The 23,242-nt window shown below is 41.4% G+C and overlaps 2 protein-coding genes across 3 annotated transcripts in view; one reads left to right on the top strand and one right to left on the bottom strand.

Moving 5' to 3' along the window:
• The window catches only part of LOC143487674 (von Willebrand factor A domain-containing protein 7-like), a 65,209-nt gene extending 62,413 nt beyond the window's left edge, over positions 1–2,796 (top strand). For both annotated transcript variants that reach the window (XM_076986734.1, XM_076986735.1), the window contains exons 13-15: positions 976–1,068; positions 1,891–2,162; positions 2,348–2,796. In XM_076986734.1, coding sequence (XP_076842849.1) covers positions 976–1,068; positions 1,891–2,162; positions 2,348–2,728 — 746 coding nt within the window. In that variant the 3' untranslated portion in view covers positions 2,729–2,796. The remainder of the gene's footprint in view (positions 1–975; positions 1,069–1,890; positions 2,163–2,347) is intronic.
• Positions 2,797–7,188: 4,392 nt separating this feature from the next.
• Positions 7,189–8,956, bottom strand: LOC143487675 (phospholipase A and acyltransferase 1-like). Its single transcript, XM_076986736.1, has 5 exons — positions 8,849–8,956; positions 8,546–8,609; positions 8,270–8,375; positions 7,925–8,160; positions 7,189–7,810 (listed from the first exon to the last, which is right to left on the bottom strand). Exons 2-5 carry the CDS (start codon positions 8,558–8,560, stop codon positions 7,718–7,720), a joined length of 450 nt encoding a protein of 149 aa, XP_076842851.1. The 5' UTR covers positions 8,561–8,609; positions 8,849–8,956; the 3' UTR covers positions 7,189–7,717.
• Positions 8,957–23,242: the final 14,286 nt, after the last annotated feature.

Genomic DNA, 23,242 nt, shown 5'->3' with positions numbered 1-23,242 from the left:
GGAGTCATAACAGGTAGGCAGTCCGAACATGAAACATAAACGGGCATGGTGGCACAAAGAACAAAACAAGGCAGGGGAAACAAAGACTAGGCTGAACGTACTTACGATGAAGACTAAACAGAAACAGTTAAATCCACTAGAGCACGAACGAGGCAAGAGAACAAACAGGTAAGTAGCACAAATTAACCGATACCGACATGGGAGACACAGGGACTATAAATACATTGAACTAGACTAGAAACAGGCAGGGTTGCCAGGTCCTAAAAAAATATCCCGCACAAAGTCAGTGTAAAACCCGCCCTTCAGCAGCCTAAACTAGCCCAAAGCCCAAAGTAGTTGAAGGGGGGGGGGGGGGGGGGGGGGGTGGCGAGTGTTTAAAATGGAGACAAATTAAGTATTATATCGCGATCGATTCTTTGTGTTGACTTGTAACCCCCATGGTGGCCCAACTCAAAAGTAGCCCAATGAACCGCACTCCGCGAACCCAGAATTTTTACCCGCGGCTGGATTTTCAAACAAGCCCAATTTGGCGTGAAAACCGTGAACCTGGCAACTATGGAAACAGGTGAAGACAAACCATAGAAACACACAACAAGGCAGTCTCAAGGAGCAGGGAACAACAGACACGAGGAACCGGAAAACCAGAGTGACAGCTAGGAGAGGGGGGCGTAGCCCTATGTGACAAACAGTGTCAAGTGTGTTGTTTACATTTTTTGTTTACAATGTTTGCACATGGAAAATTGCAATATCATTCATTTAAATCTGCTTAAAAAGAAAGCTTTGTAGCCCCAATTTTTTTATTTTTTTTTGGATGGAAGATCGTGATAAAAAATCGAAATCGTGATATTATGAAAAAAATCGTGATACAATTGTTTTCCCATATCACCCACCCCTAGTGAGTGTATATAATATATAACTGCTCTTCTAATTTTATGGATGTACTGACGATCAATTATATTCATTTTCTGCTTCCAGGTCAAAGTGCAATAGACTTCCAGTTTAATTTTGTGACAGTATTCCAGAATCCTCACCCAGGCTACACGGTGTTGAACAGCAGACCTACAGCTGGTGAGTCCACTGTGACGGAGGAAGCAGGAGGCGAGATGGGAGTTGTTAGGTCTTTAATGTCCATAACCGCAGAAGACAACAAGCACTACAGCTCACCAGTGAACAAAATGGAGCAATAAACACTGCGCTAAGGGCTCACGGCGTTTAAGAGCTAAAATAGTAGTGAACTTTAGCAAAGCAAAGAGAGTCCTTAGGAGACGCACTCAGGGCGTGTAGCAGGCTGGCTGTCTCGGTGCTTGAATACACAACACTGAACGGTATTTAAGGAAGAAAGTAAGAGAACAGGTGCAGGTGATAATGAGGGGCGTGTCAGTATGTGGGGGACTGGGAGCGAGGGAGTGGCACTGTGGATGTGTGTCGGTGAGTGGGCGTGTCCCATGTGCTCTGGGACCAGCCTACTGTGATGTCATCACTCACATCTGTACCATTTGTTGTGTCCCAGGAGAACCAGCAGTTTCCTATTTCCATATTAGTTCAAGGCCTCTTATAGTAGTAGACATCAGGATATAGGAGTAAGTCAGGAGTTCTCTAGATGTCAGGATATATGAGTATTTCAGGAGTTATCTAGATGTCAGGATATATGAGTATTTCAGGAGTTCTCTAGGTGTCTGGATATAGGAACATTTCAGGAGTAATTCAGGAATTACCTATTGTGGCTTTTACAGCAACACTTTAGTCTCCAATACAAATCCGATTAAAAAAACATAACAAAACATTTTTAATTGTCTCTCCCTCTCTCTCTGTGTATGTCTCTCCCTCTCTCTCTCTCTGTGTGTATGTATCTCTCTCTCTGTATGTCTCTCCCTCTCCCTCCTTCGGTAGATGGAAACATCACTTTCTTGCTCTCCATTTTCGGTTCGGGTGAGGTGAAGCCTACAGATGTGTCCCTGGTTGAGGCATCAAACTCCACAGTCCACACAAGCGTTCTGCAGGATGTTGGCAATGGAGACTATTTGGTGACAGTGAGCACAGTGCCTTCGGGAGAGTTTTATGTCCGTGTCATAGGATACACCAACTCTTCATTGATCTCAAGTAGTACCATGTTCCAGAGGCAGTCCTCTGGCCTTTACAGAACCTCCAACATTACTGTCACTGTGAGTCAAAACCTTGAATTCTGAAGTTCACTGTTTCACTTGATAATGACACATGACACAAAAGTCATGTTCCCCTAATGACACAAAAGATCTGTGTTATTTATTCCCATAATGAAACGAAAAATCTGTGTTCTTTACTCCCCTAATGACACAAATATCTGTGTTCTTTACTTTCCTTCTCTCAGGCTTTAGGAAATGATACCTGGGCTCCTGGGACATTGTTCACACTTCCGTTCACTGTGGCAACAAGGAGCGGTTGGCAGAATTACACCATCACTGCCAGAAACAACCTCCAATACAACATGACCTTTCCCAGCTCCCTGACAGCAGGGGGCGATGGTGTTGCCAATGGTACTGTGTACCTCACTTCCCCGACCAATGTTAAGCCTGGGTCAGAGGTGATCCTCACCATCGAGGCAGCACTGACAGGGGGAGATGACTACAACTACGCTGTTCTGCGCCTTGCTTTGTCCAAGGGAGTGGCGCCCTCTGCTGGCCTTGTTCACAGCCTGTGGATTAGTGGAACTGCTCTGTTTATCAATATCTTACTCAATATTCAGATATAGTGCAATTGCTGAGATGTTTGGTTTTATTTGACCGAACTCTGTCAATTCCAGGTGCCGCGATTAAAAGTCCTCACCAGGGTGGTGAACGTACATTGTTGAGTGGGGGGTTGTTGAGCGGGGGGGGGGGGGGGGGGGGGTGAACGTAGATATGGATCAGAGGTAAATAAACTAGATTTTTTTTTTGCGTGAGATATCGGAAGTGTGGCGTGAGAGCGTGTGAAGACGGTCAAATGTGTGTGTCTCACGCTCAATGCTTGAGAGTTGGCAACCCTGTGTAAAGCATATTATGAACTTTGATTGTACTTCGTAAATAAATTTGATTATTTTTAAACAGCATCAGAGAGAGGTATACAGGACTGTACCGACCCCTTCGACCCCCATCTACCTGTCAATCACCCATCAAAATTAACCAATATGTTTAATTATGTTTTTAAATAACTTCATTACAACTTTGATCTTAATCTCTGGTTCTCTCACTCTCACAGAGTGCCGTGCACTATAACTTATCTGACCTTCTACCCCCAGCTCATGACCTACACCCCTAGTCTCACACACACACACACACACACACACACACACACACACACATACACTCAGAGAATAGACCTCTGTTTTTCAGTGACTCATTTGCATAAAGATGCTGTGGTGAAGCTGGTACCTCAACTGGTACCACATGCTAAAGTATTTCAGTTGTTGATAATCTGTTTAAGATGATGACGGATAATGTGGGTATAGAATCTATAAAGGTGTAACATTAGCCATCCGAACAAAACGGAAAGAGACAGGGCTCTGCATGAAACAAACAAGGATTCTGATGAACAAGACTCCTCCCACTCCTCATCGTCCGATATAAATGAGCTAAGAATAGTCGAGGAACACTCAATGACCAACATGACAAGCCGAGAAGAGGAAGAGGATGAAGAGAAAGAAGAGGATCTCACAACGTCTCCTACGATGAGCTCTTATGACAATGAAGTAACTGTTTCAGGGCTGGAAGAGAAAGTGAAACGACCCCTGAAGCATGCTTAAATTTAAAAAGACTGACAATGTGAACATCGATGATAACATAGACGCCATTATCAGCACAAAGATGTTAAAGATCATTCGAGCTGTGACCAGAAAACTGCTAGATAGAGTTATTGATTAGGATATTAAGCAAAACTGCAACAGGTGCTGCATTGACCAACCCAGACCATAACGAGAGATATTTCTACCTCAACCTGACCAAACTGATTAAAAAAGTGCTCAAGCCATGGTTGTTGCACATGGTGACCAGAGGGTTGAAGATGTGCGATCTCATAACACCTCCATCCCATAGCAAGATCTCAGTTATTGCCGAGTTGATGATGATCAACCTAAAACATGAAAGCAACAGGATATGTGTGAGGAGGAGGACTCACTGTATCTGTACTTTACTGGAGTATCATTTTTTTCTCCTACTTCCACTTCACTACATATTTTCCATTAGTTTAATACTATTACTGCAATACATTTTTTATGTGCTGTATAGTTACTCGTTGCAATTATAAACATGTTAGCTAGGAATCAAACCCATATTAGCATCACTGCCAGAGCGGTAGACGGCGCTGTCACCGGATCAAGCGATCGGTCTCATGAGAAAATGGTGCATTCTCTGGTCACGCCTTTTACTGCTGCCTTCAGTGTTGGGTAAGTTACTTTAAAAATGTAATTCGTTACAGTTACAAGTTACCTTGTTTAAAATGTAATTGTAGTGTAACCGCGCGCTTGCTGCTCGAGCACAGAAACATGCGGGAAACAGCGCATTAAATATTTTGCAAAAGTTTTTGTTTATATTTTTTAAATGTAACTAAAATTGTAATTATGTAACTGAATTACATATTTTCTCATCTCTCTGGCTGCCTTCACTGAACACTTGAGCTTCATAAGCCTAATAGTATTCACATGTGAAACACTGACCTCTGCTGGCTGCAAAAGTATCTGTATATGAAGAATGTCCTGTGATGTTTCTATATTTCACTGCATGTAAGTAATGTTATTAAGATATTAATGAATACCATATCTGTGGTCCTCCCCCCAGAGTATCGGCTGGTCCACAGATCTGAAGATGCTGGAAGGTTCTCTGTATTGAAGGGTGGGACTAGGAGTGAACTGACCCATCTCTCACATCATTTCATCTACGACTAGTGGTGGTGATGGTTCTATGTCCTGTTACCTCTCTCCTGAAACCAGCTGTTTCCATGGAGATCAGATGGTTTAAGGGGACATACTGTGTTTAAATGGTCAGGTGACTGAGGGGAGGGGCTACAGGGGCAGATTGAGTCTGATCACCTGAGCTGCAGAGAGGACATGTATCTCTGACTCTCTGAGTCTGAAGGAGTCCACAGGTGTGAAGTTACTACAGGAGATGAGAAACTGGAATCTTGAGTTTGTCTAGACCAGCGGTGTCAAACATACGGCCCGCGGGACGGAACCGGCCCCCAAGGAGGTTTGATCAGGACCGCAGGATAATTTGAAAGTGGAAAAAATGCATAAAAGACATGGAATTAATATTTTTAATTCGCTGCAATTCATGGATTATCCGCTAAGGGGCGCACTCTTTCCATCAGAGTAGAAGACAAGCCGCATCACTGAGACAGACTGAAAACAGCAGACGGTATCAATGCGCCATCCGCTGCTTGTTAAGACGTTGTTAATTAATACCTTGGTCTCTACCTCTCCGCTACACCCTCATTAGCCAAAATGTATGTATGAAGTTTACAGATTTACAGGACAGGCGAACACTTTCTTCATTACACATTTAAAATCACTCTCCTTAGTTTGTAAGGTGTACGCAGGGATTACATTTAGATTTTATATGCGTATGTGTAAGTGGTTTAAAAATTCCTTTCTTTAAAAGTCTCATTTAATCTTAAAGTGCATTACTATATTTTTCAGTACCAATTAAAGTTTTGTGCCTTTGTACAATCAGTGGGATCAGTTGCAATGCATATTTGTGAATGATAAAAGTAAATTGCACATTTGTCTAAGCCTAAGGAAATATGAGGTGCTTCATGAAATGTTTTGTAAAAGGAAAGTTCATTAAATTTCAATATTTTCCTAATGTTCTTGTGCTTCTTTACACCAAAACAAAGGAAAGACATAATATTTTGGTTATTTATAGCAGAGTATGGTATAATTTTAATGGTCCGGCCCACTTGACATCTCCCTAGGCCGTATGTGGCCCATGATGCGAAATGAGTTTGACACCCCTGGTCTAGACTTTCCTAGTGAGTCCAGTTTCATGTTATTCACTAAATTATAATATACCATTCACATGATACAGAGACCTTAATGAGAAAACCTGTAATGGGTGACGGGGTGCTTTAAACTGAATAAACAGGAAAGGTAACTTTCATATTAAACCCCATTTCTCACATCATTAGTTTCCATTATTTACCAGATTGACTATCTGAATTTCCAGTGTTATTTCAACACTGTTATGTATTAATTCAGAAATGAATCGACATCTACTGCTTCTGTCTGTTCAAGTGAACTGCATCTGAATTGAGAGGAAACAACACTTGAGGAGCAGAGACAGTTACCCATGAGAGCAGCTCGTCTCCAAACTGTGACAGACGTGCTTTGATTCAATATCAATAATAGTATCAATATATCAGAGTATCAATAAATTCTGATATTTAACTCACAGATGAGCACTCTGTCATATATATATATATATATATATATATATATATATATATATATATATATATATATATATATATATATATATATATATATATATATATATATGTCACGTTGAGGACCCCGGCCCCTCCCTTTTGGGCGTGTGTCAACGTAGTCCACGTGCTTTGTCTGCGTCAGTGTATATACGTGGGTAGGGTTTTGTTGTGTGATTAATAAGTCTCACCTGTGAATCGTCTCGTGATCACGTGGGGCTACTGTGGTTTGTCTATTTAATGTGCGCTCGCGCAGTGTCCTGTGCTCGTCAATGTCTAAAGTCTACACGTTGCTGTGTGTGTGTGTGTATCGCTGTTCTTCGTGCGCTATTGCGCAATAACTGTGATTAAGTAAAGTGACGTATCTGTGAAGGATTGTGTGTCTCGTTCTTCGCCGCGACCCCACCGTCACAATATATATATATATATATATATATATATATATATATATATATATATATATATATATATATATATATATATATATATATATATATTTTTTTTTTTTCCTTTTCTCTCTCTTGGGTTCAAACAACAGAAACCAGACGCTGGCATATATTAACCAGGCAGCTTTATTAGCCGCAGGGACCCTGGAGATCCAGGTGCAAGTGGCATTGCAGTGATAAACAGTTAAAGTAGATGAAAGTTACTCAGTAAATGAAGTTACACACAAAAGCCTCCAAAATTCAGAAAACTAAATTACAAATTAGCAAATTACGCTTCAGGAATTATTGTTCATGAATGACAGGACAACTCATCTTGTGCATAGATGAACGTATGTTTCTATTAATCATAATTTGTGAGGTTAATACAAGTTTAGCAACCTTGCTTGCCTGTGCCTCAGCAAGCAGAACGGGGTATCACAGCTTAAAACGTGCTTGAAACTGTGACGCGCGACGCGGGGCGAAGGACGAGGCACAGATTCCTTCCGTTCACTCACGGTCACTTTTATTTACTTTCACAATTATAGCGCAGTCAGCGCACATAGAACATACGAAACACAAACGTGCAGACTTCGGACAAAGACCAGCACGGGACACTGCACGAACGCACATTAAATAGACGAACCACATAAGCCCCAAGTGATTACGAGACGAGCCACAGGTGAGACCAATATACACTCAGACACAACCGCACCCAAGGAGATACACAGACTGCAGACGACTTGACGTAGACAACGTAAACACACGCCCAAAACGGAGGAGTCCGGGACTGTAACGTGACAGAAACATTCCAGCTAATTCTGTTTTCCCTGAATCCTTTCTTGTTTTCCTGGTAAATCACACCATCATTTCCTTTGTATGCCCGTGTCAGTTCCAAACTGGTTATGTACATCATACAGGTGATCGCTCGTGTCTTTTCCCAACATTGATCCCTGAACCTGAAAAAAGAAACAAATAACTTAGACAACTTATAATACATTTTATAGAACATTTATTTGTCTGTTGTTATACAATAAAGGCTAAAGAAAGTGTTCTTATACAGCAGCACATACCTGTGTAGAGACACCTTGACCTTCTCCGTACCTCAGATCTGAAGCTGCCTTTTCACAGTTAAAACCGTCAAGATCATAGGTAGCTTTTTCCCCAATCTTGGCCTCAGCATCTTCCAGAATCTTTTCAGGGGATTGAGGACTTTTCTCGTCATCTTGATTATTACAGACATAGTACCCGTGTGTGGCCACATCCTCAATGGGCTCCTTTTTGTAAATACCATCAGTGTTTGAAACTCCTTGAGGGGCAAAAATCATTATAAATCGGGAGGAGGAACCGTCAAGATGCATCTATGACACTGAGACAGAAATATAGCTGGAACACAAATGCAGCATTTGGATAATTACCTTTGCTCTCAGGTCCAAAATGAATCACATTGTCTTCTCCATCACTGACTCCATAGTGGGTGTACGGTCCTCGGGGGAAGGCAACCATGTCCCCCTTTTCAGGTTTCTATGATATTTTTGTACACAATATAATGCATTCAGACTCAAATGTCTCAAACAGTAAGAGTGTAATCTCAAAACCAGCAAACACATACCATGTAGTAGACAGTAAAAAAATGAAATGCAATAGGATTAACACAAGGAATTTTGTTTTAATATGGGAACGAGTGTACACACAGTTTTATCTGCCATCCTGCCTCTTCAAGATTGGCTTGATGTAGAATAGTGTGCTTCAAATGAACTAGAATAAAATATATTCCAGTGTAAATTAGTCACATAAGAATACATTTTAGAAATAATAAGGGTGCATCTGTGTTTGTGTTGCATTATGTTCAAACGGAAGTACCTATTAAAACAGCCATCCAAGTTTACATTAAAAAGTTTAATTTAAAAAAAAGTTTTATTTTAAAGAATATTCTTTATCTACACTTTTATTTTAAAGTGTATATAGCCTACAATGTAAACACGCAGACGACTTACCAAACGTAGCGACAGCGGAGAAAATAACGCGTGGTGAGGAAGTGTGAGTAGGTTGAATCTGAGAGGCGCTGACCTTTTATCCCGGTTCATATCGGCAGGAGCGCCGGTGGGCGTGAAGGGCAGAAGATGTCGGTCATTTTCTACAGTAGTCAATTACACAATTACTCGGTCAAACATCAGCAAGAGTTTTTTTATTCATCTTTATCTACCGCAGCCAACAGATCTGATATTTCTTCGTGCTGGGCAGCGCGGTGTGGTCCCTCCTGTTCCGTCCGATTAAAGCCGAAAATAAGACTCTTGGTGTTTGGAGGAATCGTCTGACACATAAAACAGATTAAACACAGATGGTAACGCTGAGTGTATATAGTTAGAGGACCCAAAAAGTCGGGTTATCTTGCTTTCACCCTGCAGCCAGACTCTATGTATCAGTTACCTTGAATGAGTCCGTTCTCATTTTTATTAGGCGTAAAATGTGTTTCACGTATTTTTACTGATTACATCAATATTAGTATATCAGAATTGACCCACATTCCTCCACATATAGTATTATTTTCCACATACAGTAGCCCCCTGACCCCCCTTTGGCCATGTGTTGGTGTGGTCTGCGTTATTGTTACGGTTATTGTTATAGTTATTGTCCATGAGTGTGTGTGTGTGTGTGTGTGTGTGTGTGTGTGTGTGTGTGCAGAGCCTGTTATAATAGTAATAATATTTTACACATACAGTAATATTTTCCTTTGAACTAAGGACGTTAATCACTAACACATGTTCAGCATGATAAGACAGTAGCAGTATCTCAGGATGTTCTGGTCTAGAAGATAAGACCCTTGAAGTCAGACGTGCTGATCTCATGGACCATGACATACAACTTGCATGAGAAGAAATGAGGAAATGAGAAGATTGGCAAAGCAAATTCTGTACAAGGTGCAGAAGGTTCCATATTTGGTATTATTGTAAAAGAAGACTTTTCACAGGCAGATCTCATCCCCTCTTAGAGGAGCACACTGCGTTGTGTTATGAGATCTCATCCCCTCTTAGAGGAGCACACTGTGTTGTGTTGTGAGATCTCATCCCCTCTTAGAGGAGCACACTGCGTTGTGTTGTTAGATCTTATCCCCTCTTAGAGGAGCACACTGCGTTGTGTTGTGCGATCTCATCCCCTCTGAATATTAACAGCTGATTCTAATATCTATATGTATATAAACTCTGCACTTCCTTACTGCCTTTGTGAAGTATTGCCAGTTTTCTTTAATCTGTATGCTGAGTGTTCAGTCTTGTATCGTTTCACTGTGAACTTACCAAGATTGTTTATTAGATATCATGTCCATCTTGGGCCTTTGGTTTGTCTGCGTTCTCATGTCTCCTGCCTCATGACCTTCGATCACCCTCCTGATATTACAGTTCTGCTAAGACACAAAAGGTGGTCCATATAGCACAATTTCAGAAACAACTAACGCATGTAGCCTATCTATTGACCGGGTGCACTAAACCTTAAGCACAGTCTCTGCCTTACACTCATGTAGAAATTCTAAAACACACTTTATGCAAAACATTATACACAGTTGTTCACATAAGACTGCCACGTGATTGCTACACTCATCTACCAAAATACCATACCCAGTTCTCACACGTTACAACACTTCTAGCTAATTTTTACAAATCGTTTTCCGAACTTGATCCCTAAAAGGAGGTCACAAGTTGCAAATCTTGGTTTGCACAACAATGGAGGCTAATACTTCACAGAGAGGATGAGGACGAGGAAGAGGAAGAGGACGAGGAAGAACATGAACAACCATCACGGATGAGATCCGGGCCACTTTTGTTGACCATGTGGTCAACCATGGGTTGAGTTTTCGGGAGGCTGGGCAAAGAGTCCAGCCGAATCTGAGCCACTACACTGTAGCATCATCCGGACCTTTCGTCTTGAGAATAGGTAAGTACACCTATCCTGTATACCACACTACTGTATACTGTAGTATACCACACTACAGACCTGAACTGTGTGTACCACTGTATTACTGCTGTCTAGTTTACTGTAACATACAGCAACAACTCATTTCATGCTAAAAATCATTCACGTCATGTTTTTGCAGAACTACTAGACTACCCCATGATGGGGGAGGAAGGATATTCACCCCTGAACAGGAAGAGGCCGTCGTGAACATTGTCATGTCAAACAACAGTATACCTTTACGACAACTACAACAGCACATCATTACTGACAACATCACAGCAACATTCAGTCAGTGAGCCTATCTGCACTGGGCCGACTCCTGAGAAGACATCAAGTGCATATGAAGCAGCTATACAGGGAACCATTTCAGCACAACTCTGACAGTGTGAAGGAACTGCACTATGAATATGTATATCCTCTTACTCGTACTTTACTCCAGTGTCCTGTGCCACACAATGTTGAGTATGATATATGTCCATTTCATTCGGTCATATACAGTACTGTAATACTGTAATGTTTGGTTTCAGAGAGTAATGGAGCTAGATGTTGCAGCAGTGGAACACAAGTTCCTTTATATTGATGAAGCTTCAACCTTGACAAAACAAGACGCAGAGGAAGAAACGTCATAGGACACTGTGCCAGTCAGTGTCCCTGGAGCGTGGTGGGAACATCACAATGTGTGCAGCCATTTGCCATAATGGTGTTGTCCATCATCATGCTACTTTTGGTCCTTACAACACTGCTCACATCATCACCTTTCTCAACACACTACAACATACTCATTCTACATCACCAGGGAGATGGACAAGAACAGACCAGGGATGTTGTCATCTGGGACAACGTAAGTTTCCACCGTGCTACACAAGTATAACATTGGTTGACCGAACATCCACAGTTTGATGTGCTTCACCTCCCACCATACTCACCTTTCCTCAACCCTATTGAGGAGTTTATTATGACATGGAGGTGGAAAGTTTATGAGCGCCAACCCCACCATCACATACCACTTGTGCAGGTGATGGAGGAAGCTTGTGGGGACATTGATGAGGGTGCATGTCAGGGCTGGATACGTCACTCAAGAAGATACTTCCCCCGCTGTCTTACCAAAGAGGACATCACCTGTGATGTTGATGAAATCTTGTGGCCAGACCCAAATACAAGACGAGATACACCCTAAATTTGTCTGTTATTGTACAGTATTTTTGTCCTTTTTGTTTCCATGTGTACTGCTCAAGCAAAAAGTAAATAAACCATCCCCTTGTTACTATTTTACTTCATGGTGTTTATGAACGTGCATAAAAACCTCTGTATATGTAAACTATGGTATACTTTTGGAACAGACTATACACTGAACATTCAAAAAACACATTGTTGTAGTGTTTTCTATTTATCACATTAGTGTGTAGTCACATATATGAAAGGCTAATCATCTGATATTTGTGTGTAGCGTTTAGATGCAAAAATATGGTTTTGGCGAGAGTTGCAAGAGTTTTGGTTGAAGTGTGTGCTTTTTCCAAAAGTGTTGTATGTGTAGCATTGGCTGCTGTGTGTTAAGTTTCGACAAAAGAGCCACACTTTCAGAAATTGTGTCTTAGCGTCTGCAAAAAACTGTAAATGTGTCTGTGACTGGGTTTCTCTCAATGTCACACACACGTTTCACATGGAGATCTGGGTGAGCTTCTACTGCCAACATCAAACTAACCAACAACAGGTTAGTGTTAGTGTTAGTGTTAGGGTTAGGGTTAGGCAGGGCTTAATTTGTAAATCAAACGATGCCGGAACGCATTTTAACCTGAGCGGGGGGGGGGGGGGGGGGGGGGGGGGTTGTGTGGCGAGCGTAAAATGGACACAGATTAAGTGTTATATCGCCGGTGGTTGGCGCCAGAGCTAGCGAACTAGTAACTCACGCAATGCGTGAGAGTTGGCAACCCTGCGGACAACAGAAAATGTTACCGGATCGAGGCAGACAGTTACCGGAATGCACGCTTCAAAATTAAAGAGTTCCCGGATCCTGTTCCGGCAGGATCCGGCTCAAATTAAGCCCTGGGGTTAGGGTTAAGGGTAGCGTTAGGGTATCCTCTCCCTTCCTGTGGAATCAGCACAGATGTGCACATTGATGCATGTGTGTGATATTCAGTAACCACGAGCTTAGTGCTTAGTTCATGTGAGCTATGAGTCTTCACTCAAACGATGGCCCTGTTTCACAGGACCTGCAGCTGTGTATGAGAGCCAGCAGGTGGCGCTTAATGGGAGAGAGCATCACCAGAAACAAGAAGTGTTGGTAAGCCACACACACACACACACACACACACACAAACACACAGGGCAATCAGGAAATAATAGCAAGCATAACTATGTTAATGATGATATGATGTTATGTTTATATATTATATTTTTACAGCCGCCATTGCAAATAGCCTTTTTCTACCTCACCCATTGTAGTGAGTTTTCTTCACCACTAGGTGGAGAGACAGAGGTTTACTTGACATTACCTCACTTCACCCTGCAGCCATTGTCTCGTATATTTTCTCTATCTATGATGAGGTTAATGGCACCTCAGTGTGCATTTCTACCATGTGATTTATTACTTGAAAGACCCTTAACTGAACATTAATCTGTCCAGTGTGGTCTTCACACACAAACTAAGACACAACCCCATTGTGATGGATCTTAGCCTTACATGAAGTGTATGTGTGTTGAGTTTAGTTTGAGTGGAGAGTTTACAGTTTTTTACGACTGCTAACATGCGTTTCCCAATACTTGAGATATATTTTCAAAACTCTAAACACAGCAACACATTTATCTCATACAAATAGCCAAATAGTTAATAATTTTCTTACTAAATACTTACTAAATCTTACTAATTTAATAACTAAATACCAACAAAAACAAAGTTTTCTCTTTATACACCAACTTTGTTAAAACACAGCAAACCTGGTTCAGTATCCAATCATTCTTTCAAATACTAGCACAGATTCTCTATTCGAGATGAACATAGTCAATCAATGCACAACCACTGTAAAAAAAACTAAGATTTGATGGCAATACAGTTGTGATCAAATTTATTCAACCCCCAATGCTGTGAAGGGTTTTATGGAATTCAGTGCACATTTGTAATTGTGTTCATAATGAAATCTTACAAGGACTTGTTAAAGAACTAAATGCAACTAAGATAGCATCAATTTTTTTTGTCATAAAGTATTAAATGGCCTTTTTGTGATTTCTATATTGACACAATTATTCAACCCCTTTACGACTACCACTCCTAAGAACAGAGGTTCATTCCAGTGTTTTCCATCAGGTATTGAAAAGATCTGTGGATGTCAACGAGCAGCAATCAAGCATGATAAGCACCAATTAGGCAGATTTAAAAGGACTGTGATACTCAGCTCCTTCTAGACATCTACTGGTGTGTTTACAAGCATGGTGAAGGCAAGAGAATGGTCCCAGAAGACAAGAGAAGAGGTTATTGCTCTTCACAAGAATGGCAATGGATATAAAAAGATTGCGAAGTTGTTAAATATTCCAAGAGACACTATCGGAAGTATCATTCGCAAGTTCAAGTTAAAGGGCACAGTGGAAACGCTACCTGGTCGTGGCAGAAAGAAGATCCTGACCGTGACTGCTGTGCGCTACCTGAAGCGTAATGTGGAGAAAAATCACCACGTGACTGCTAAGGAACTGAAAAAAGACCTGTCAGATGTGGGCACTGAAGTTTCAGCTCAGACAATAAGGCGCGCACTGCATAACGAAGACCTCCATGCCAGAACGCCCAGAGGCACCCCCTTGCTGACTCCAAAGAACAAGAAAAGTCGACTGCAGTATGCCAAAAGTCATGTGGACAAGCCACAAAGGTTTTGGGACAGTGTACTGTGGTCAGATGAAACTAAATTAGAACTGTTTGGGACAATGGACCAGCGCTATGTTTGGAGAAGGAAGAACCAGGCTTATGAACAAAAGAACACCTTGCCTACTGTGAAGCATGGCGGGGGGTCAATTATGCTTTGGGGCTGTTTTGCTTCTAATGGTACAGGAAAGCTTCAACGTGTGCAGGGTACCATGAATTCCCTTCAGTACCAAATCTTGCAACACCATAATCATAGATAACTTTACCTAGCCTGTTCAACTTACTTTCTGCTGTTCCCTTTAACCCTTCCAACATCCCTTTTAAATCATCATTAACACTCCTCCACAACATTTTATCACCTGCCCCAGGCCATTTAACCTTCGATCTGTGCCCTAACCCTTTCTCTCTTCCCTTTTGCTTTCCACTAACACCTGGCCCATCACCGCTATCCTCCTCTCCACCTCCTGTGCTTGAGTTGGCCTCTATAGTAACAAGGGTGTTGATATCCTGCGGACTGTGGTAACTAACCTGCCGCTGGACTTCAGCCGACTGACTCGAACAATTCTGTGCAAGGTATTGTTCAATGCGGGGCCCCTGCACTTCTTCACTCAAACATTTCATCTTCCCTTGGTGAATCCTCAGCCCTCTCACTGACGTGACCTTGCGCCACCCACACACGCAAGTCTGCAGCGCCTTTTCCCCTACCACCCTGCCTGCCTGTATGCTCAACCCACTTCTCGTAGTCATGTCCGTTCCAAAGTCCGTAACCGTGTTATCCACCTGTGAGTCATCTTCCACCCCTGCTCTCGCTGACTCTTGGGGTATTGCTTTTTTATTCCTCAATGTAGCTTACTTGGTTGCACACACATGGGTACCATGGTGGCTGCTGCCATGAGTTGCTAGCCCATGGCAGCACCGTTAGGGTCTGTTCCCTCTTGTCAGCTGTCTTTCCAAGCTGTCACAGAGTCTTTCCCCTGTTGTCAGCTGCCCTTTTCACAGCAGTCACTAGTTTAACTAGACACCAAGTAACATAAAACAGGAAGATGATAAATCCTGCACCTAACATCCGGAGTCATGCAACAGGCTTGGCTAGGATGTATTAACCAACCAACAACCATGATCTAATAATACCTACACAATACTACTGGACAAGATAGATTTCACACACCCTATGCACACACTAGTTGCTTGAACAGAACACAGCAGCAGCTACAATCTGATACTGGCTCGACAAGGATCCAGAAGCACAGCGCACTATGTTCATGGTCCATTGCCTCAACTGCCAAGTACTCAGACCACCAAACAAACCTGGACTGACCTTCAAAACAAAGTGACATGGACACACACAATACCTTGCAAGCTTTTCCTTGGGGTCATCAGGAAGGCACCTCCCTTCGTTGGTGTTTCGATGAATTGAGCCCCCAACACCTCCAGAAGGCTCATCAGTGGAGTCTGGCGTCCCAGACCCACCCCCCTCCAAGCTCACAATGTAGCCCATCGCAAAATTACCAACAACCCTGCTACCCGACGGCTATCGGAAAAGCCAAGTGACAATCCTACCCATATCTCAACATCACACCCACCAAACAATTTATCTCTTCAAGTACTATCCTTACCCCACCTACCCTCAGCCCTTCTTAGCCACACCCACTGACTAGATCTCTCAGCTACCTCTGACAACTCCTTTACCACTGCTCTCATCACACAGCCTCTAAATCCAAACTCAGCCAGTAGTCTTGTGGCAGACTTCGCCACGAAACCCCTAGCCCCTACCTCTACAGGTCTAATATATGCTTATCTCTTATCTCTTACCTCAGCCACCAAATCTGCATACTTCAACCTTTTCCTTTCATATGCTGCATCAACTTCGTCCTCAAATGGAACAGTTAGCTCTATGAAATTTATTATATTCTTATTGTGCATTACTTCAGACCAACACGCTGTCACTAATACACAATTAAAATAACGATATGGCGGATTGCCAGCAAGGTCTTCACCCCAAACCTGGCAAAAAGCCTTAACTGGTGTGGCAGGGGACACAAACATGTGGACAGCTTATTATTGGTGAGTATATCGGAACGACTCACATGTTACATTATTAGCTTTAACATGAAGTGCATAGCGTTTATGGACGCTTATAGGTCATGTGATTTTCACGCGTTTTTAAAGTTTTATGACAAAATGATCGATAAATAACACCTTTGGAAAATTTTTGAAAATACTAGTCCCCCTCCAATTAATTACTATGCTTGTAGCCTAATAACTTATTTCTTACATGCAGTTACACGTTTGTTGCATATTGTTGATTTTTTGTTAAATAAACATCCCTTTCACTTAATTTTGTTTTGGGGTAATAATATTAATTCCTTACAAAAAATAATATAGCATAATTTTTCCAGTGTAGATTTCTGTTTGAGTCTTTAGGCTTCATACGACCTCGCTGTTTGTGTATTTCATAGCTTTAACTTAGGGAGTAAGAAGAATATAAAATCTAGCTTTAAATGTAATTTAATCTAAGAAGGTTTGATTTTAAATGCCACATTCAGGTATTTTCAGATGCTGCATTTTAGCTATACTGTACATATAAGTCTGGAATGCAGCGTATGAACGTCATTTTGGCATCCAAGCCTGCAGTTTAAAAGACGTAGGGGAGAGTGGGGACAGTTGCAATGTGTGGCAGTTGCAACACTGCAGATTTATCAAATCAGAAACAACCTAGAGTGTTGACAGTCATACTGCACATGCTCAGTTGGACCCTCCTTCTTTCTGCAAGATTGCAGCCACTTTTGAACATGTCTTCTGGGTGAACAAAAAAACGGTAAAAAAGTAAAACATTTTATGAACAGAAATTTTCTCATAGTGTCTAATCTGTTTGCATTAAGTATTGGAAAGTTATGTCATTTTAATCTGCAGTTTCTTAACTTTTAAAAGACACAGCTACCATTTGTCAACGCTAATGTGCTAAGCTATTATAGCTAGTTTTAAGATGGCTGCCAGTGTGGGGACAGTTGCAACATGTTGTTGCAACTGTCCCCACACTGTGTGTCCCTCATGACAATAATAATGGAAACTAGATAAAATATAAATTTAACAATTTTATTGGACTGATCATGAATACATAATCAGACTTGGGTGCAATATTTTGCAATTTATATGTTCTGTTTTTTCAGTATGCCACGAGACGGGAAAAGAAAAACAGATAGGGGTGTCCCTCTACACATACAAGGCTGTTTGGACTTTCCCACTTCTTATCAAGTCAGTAAACTCATTGAACACTGTCAGATCACAATTAAACAAAACAACATGAATAATAATTCTCAAGAATAATCTTTGATTACTTTTTTATAAGTGTTACAACTGTCCCTCGGGACTGTTACAACTGTCCCTTTATATGGGGACGGTTGCAACATTTCACTTTCTCCATTATAATGTAATTTACTACAATACAATAATATTTAGACATGTTGCATCAGTATGGCTGGATAGGTGACAGATGTGGGTTTAATGTATTTAAAAAATTGTCTTTCTATGTCTTTCTATGTCTTTCTAAAAAATTGTCTTTCTATTAATATGGTTTCACTTTTTACCTATTGTTTAATTTATTTAAAGACTACTGCTACACTGAATTCGCCAGTAAAACACAGGAGACTCATATTTTGAAGGTGTAATCTTGGAGGTGGGGCATTGAAGCATCAGCTTCGCCCTCCTCTGTTTTACATGCTGATGCGCGAGGTAGTCTCTTCCATTTCTCCTTCCTATTGTTCATAAGACCTATATTGATATATATATATATATATATATATATATATATATATATATATATATATATATATACAGACAAGAAAATTTCATGTGCCCCCCCCCCCCCCCCCCCCCCGCTTACGTCAGTTGAATTTCCTCTGTAGCAGACAATATAGTATATAATATAGCCACACATCAAAGCTGTTTCTGACAGCTGACTGGTTTATACTTGACGAGTCGTGGCACGAGGGTATTTTGTATGTGTTTCAGCTCTTACGGTGATTGAATGGGTATGGTGATAAAATGATAGCTGAAATTGAGATTCAGAGAAGTTCAATAAACCCCATAAAAATCATCAGTAAGTCTCATCCTGGTTCGTGGGGGTATGCTACAGAGGGATTTCTGTACTTCTCTTCCTCTCGGACATTTCAATACTCCTGTGGTGTCTCTCTCCGTAGCCTACTGTGTCAAAGGAGAGCGCTGATTGGCTGGCGCCACTAAGCCACTTGATGCAACAACAAAAGACGAGAGGGGGGCGGTCGTTGTTCCGTGCTGTGTGACTCAGCACTGCTCTTACAGAGAGGAGACTTGATGAATCCGCGTGCACAGCAGTCAGTGCGTGCGGGAGAGAAAAAAAGCTAGAGTATCGATCTTTTTACACGCGTATTGTTCAATATCAATACCAGCGTTGGTATCGATATTATCGATATTTGGATCGATCCGCCCACCTCTAGTTCATACACCTTTATAAGGTGGAATTAAAACACTTGTATGTCACTTTAAAGGTCCATTTCAATATTTCCCAGCACGTCAAACTTAATTAAGTTAAATATTTATACATATTCTCGTAATGATTCGAAATAATTCGCTTTTTATCACATTATTTAATGGTGGTTTATTTTCAAAACGCCCACCAATCTTAGCGTCTTCACGTTTTCTCATAAATTGCTGGGCTCTTTGATGGGCCCCCCTGGCCTTGGGGCCCGGGACAACAGACCCGGTTGTCCCCCCCTGTCGACGGGGCTGTATATATATATATATATATGAGCAAGAAATAAAAATACAATTAAATAAGCACTTAAACCGGAGTAATATTACTATACTTTATAATTATTTAAGATATTTTGTGGCGATTTCAAATTCAGTACAGCATGGCCTGTTGTAAACCACAGACACGCTAGACATGTTAGCACGTAGTGTTTCGAGGTTCTTCATTGTGTATTGCACAAAATGTTTTATAAGTTTAATACCATTTGTAGTGTTGCAAGTTCATGTATATATAGAGTTAAAAGCATTGGTTGTATCTCCATACATACAACGCAGAGTCGGGCTAAGAAAAGTGCCCTGGTTACACTGGTGCCGTGACCGTTCGACATCCTCGTGCCACGGAAAGGGAAAAAAAAACCCAGAGTACTTAGGCAAACACAAATTGCACTACTTAGTCTTATGGTGTGGTTCATGAGGGTATTGGTCCATTGTTAATTTGGGACTTTAGATTATTCAATTTGGTCATTTTATTGACATTGTTTGAATGAATTATTTTTATTTTATTTTTTTCTTTTTGTTGTATCAGTTGTTATGGAAAAGGGTGGCATAGACAGTTCACCTAGCAAATTTCCTGCAGGGAGAGAAAGAGGCACTCTTGCATTTAGTGGCATGTTAAGCCCTGGTAGTTATCATGAATCTGATACTTACAATGCTGGGAAAAGATTCTCCACTCCCATAACTGAAAATATGCCTCCACTTGAATTTGATGTTGTAAATACCACAGTGGTAATGAACAGTGAAGTAGAGAGAACAATGAACAATGAAAACACTGATGCTGTTGGGAGAAATCCGATGTACAACAGAGCGTCAGGTGCTGTTAATTCTGAACATGGTTGTCAGCAGTGCCATCATTCTAGTCAGTGTGGTGTTACAACCATAGATGCCTCCAAACTTAACATTGTCTTGAAAGCTGAGAGGATGACTCCTCCTTTCTTTCGAGGGGACAATTCAGATAAGTACTCTGTCCATGAATGGGAAGAACTAATGAGAGTTTACCTTAAAAAGGGTGAATGCAAACACCAGGAACTTACTAATGAACTAGTTGACAAACTCCTTGGCCGTGCAAGAGACGTAGTTAAAGTCAGGGGCGCAGATGGCACTGGGGACGGGGGGACATGTCCCCTCCAGATTTATATTGACCCCATCCGAAATCTAGCATCTACAAGCATAAACGTATATATTGTACAGCTTGGTCCCCCTCACTTCAGAATTTCCATCTGCGCCCATGGTTAAAGTGTGGCTACGCAGTAATAAAGCCGTCTCTGATGCTGGTGACATAGATGCAATATTTCACATTCTAAGACAACATTTTGGTGCTGTTGTTTCTTCTGGAATGCCCCTAGCTGATTTTTATTCCACAAAGCCATACGCTACTGAGGCTCCACTTGATTATTGGATACGGTTAAATAAAGCAACTGAATTGGCTGAGCAACATCTCAAAAGTGAGCGCAGAACTATGTCAAATCAGAGTATGAAGTTAGCTGTTATGTTCATCAGAAATTGTCAGGGGTGGAAAGTAACTAATTACATTTACTCACATTACTGTAATTGAGTACTTTTTATGAGTAATTTGTAATTTTCTGAGTATCAAACACCGTGTCCGGGTGTTTGAAATTTCTAGTTCGTGTTTCTCGTGTTTTAGTTTTCTTTTGGTTATTTATGTTATCGTTGTGTGTTAAGTGTGTGTGCAAACGATGTGAGTTATGCCTCGCCGGTCTAGCACCGTCCGCGTTGACGCAGTTAGGCTGCGAGCTGTTACCAACAATAAATCAACCTCTCTCCAGCAATTGTGTCCGTCTCCTAATCCAAAAACTTTACAGTTCTCAAGTCTCATGCTTTGAGCAAGTTAGACAAAATCTCCCGATTTTGTAGAATGCGCGCATATATGTTGCATATTTGTTGTTATGCCAGTCGTATCATATTTCGTCGTAGTTGAAATATGCACAGCAGCTGCTGCTGCCGCGGTATGCACAGTGACACATAAGGAGCATTATCTCCTTATTTGCACTGCTTTTTCACTGAACGATGGCGAATAAAAGGGAGCGTTCAAATCTACAAAAAAAGTAAAGTTTGTTTCCTAACTTGTTGGCAAGTTAATCATTTTACGCTAGCTTTTGGACTCCCTGCAATGTAAGCTATGCTAACGAGTTAGCCTTAGCAAGCGCAGCCGACTGAAAATACTAAATAACTCTTGGTATCTGGGCTATAACTATCAGCTCAGTCATTTATAATCGCAGATTACTGGGTGTATCTTACCAAGAGCAACCATTAACAATAGTGAGAGCTGAAGGAGAGAAAATAATTCTTACAATTTTCTCTGATGAGACAGCATTGAGATGCAGGTTGAATGCTTGTACTCCTGTACCTGTGCTTTCACTGATGTCTTCCTGTAAGTGGCAAAATGGACACAAAGGGACGCTCTACCAGTCAGAATGACAGAGCTGCCCACAGCATTGCCTGTGTGCATTGTGTAAATATCAGCCTTTTGGTCTCATATATCGGCCGATGCCGATAATCTAAAAATGCCAAAAATCGGCCCGATATTTTGGCCGGCCGATATATCAGTCGATCACTACTCTGGATATTATAACATACCTCTACACGAGGATGACAAGAAATATACTGCCTTCTCCTCCCCTCTAGGACTTCATGAATATAACCTTCTGCCTCAGGGGTTATGCAATAGTCCTGCTACATTTATGCGAATGATGCTTATAATATTTGGCAATCAGAATTTCCTAAGCTTCCTTTGTTATCTGGATGATTTGTTGGTGTTTGCCAAATCTGAAGAAGAGAGTTTAACATGGCTTGAAATGGTGTTTCAAAGACTAAAAGAACACAACTTAAAATTATCTCCTGGCAAATGCCAATTTCTAAGAAAATCTGTTAAGTTTCTGGGACACATGATTTCCTATGAGGGTGTTTCAAGCGATCCTGGCAAGGTACAAGGTATTACTAGAGTGTCACGCCTGGCTCCGCCCCCTCCCTGTCTGTCTGGCCTGGCTCCGCCTCCTTTGGTCTTCTGTTTAGTTCTGCCTGTTTTTGTTTCATTGGTTTCAGCTGTTGCTTGTTTTGGGTGTTCGTTAAGGTTTGTATAAAGTCCTTGTGTTTTGGGTTTTCTTTGTGGGTCAATGTTCATGGTGAAGTCAGGGTTTTGCTCTACTGTGGTTTACGGTTCGGTTTGAATGTTGCGAGTAAGTCGGTTGGTATGTTTGAGTCTGTTCTCCACTTGTTTAAGTTTGCCTGGTGCTTATATGGTTAGTCTCTGAGTCGTCACGTTGCTTTGTGTTGTATAGGGTTGGTAGTGTGTTAGTCACGTTTCCTTGAGTTGTATTCTGGCTGTGTGGTGTCCTGTGCGTTTGTGTTTAGTTAGGTATCCTATGTATTCTATGGTCTTCGTTTTTGTTGATTCTGCTTATGTTTCGTGTTTAGTCCCGGTATGCCTGTATTGCCCCTTATCTTATGTTTTGGTATGTTCTTCTTTGTCTACGTCTTGTAAATATAGTGATTTGAGTCAGATCGGTTCTGTGTAGTGTCCTTCTATGAGTTATCTATAGTCTGTGTCTCGGTGCGCGTGTTTAGAATGTGTTACGACCCCATGGGTCCCCTTCAGGTTCTAGACTGTCAGTGCACGGGCAGGGCTGGGTCTGATTGGTCTAATTAGATAATTGAGTACACCTTGGTGGTACTGTTTATAAGCTGGGGCTTTTTCTTTCCTGGGGGGGGGGGGCATTTATTTTCTTTGTTTGGGCACGTTGTTGGGCTGCTTGATTTCTCCTTCTCTCCCTCTCCTACTTTTATCCAA

The sequence above is a fragment of the Brachyhypopomus gauderio genome, unplaced genomic scaffold (genome assembly GCF_052324685.1).
Source record: "Brachyhypopomus gauderio isolate BG-103 unplaced genomic scaffold, BGAUD_0.2 sc49, whole genome shotgun sequence".
NCBI classification, from domain to species: Eukaryota; Metazoa; Chordata; class Actinopteri; order Gymnotiformes; family Hypopomidae; genus Brachyhypopomus; species Brachyhypopomus gauderio.
The sequence above is the reverse complement of the archived record's forward strand: the minus strand, read 5'-3'. Positions and strand labels throughout refer to the sequence as shown.

Coding starts and splice junctions, on each gene's coding strand:
- LOC143487675 (XM_076986736.1), bottom strand. Junction 8,161..8,269: donor TTTTGGACCTGAGAGCAAAG/GTAATTATCCAA, acceptor TTGCCCCTCAAG/GAGTTTCAAACACTGATGGT. Junction 7,811..7,924: donor GTCAAGGTGTCTCTACACAG/GTATGTGCTGCT, acceptor TTCTTTTTTCAG/GTTCAGGGATCAATGTTGGG.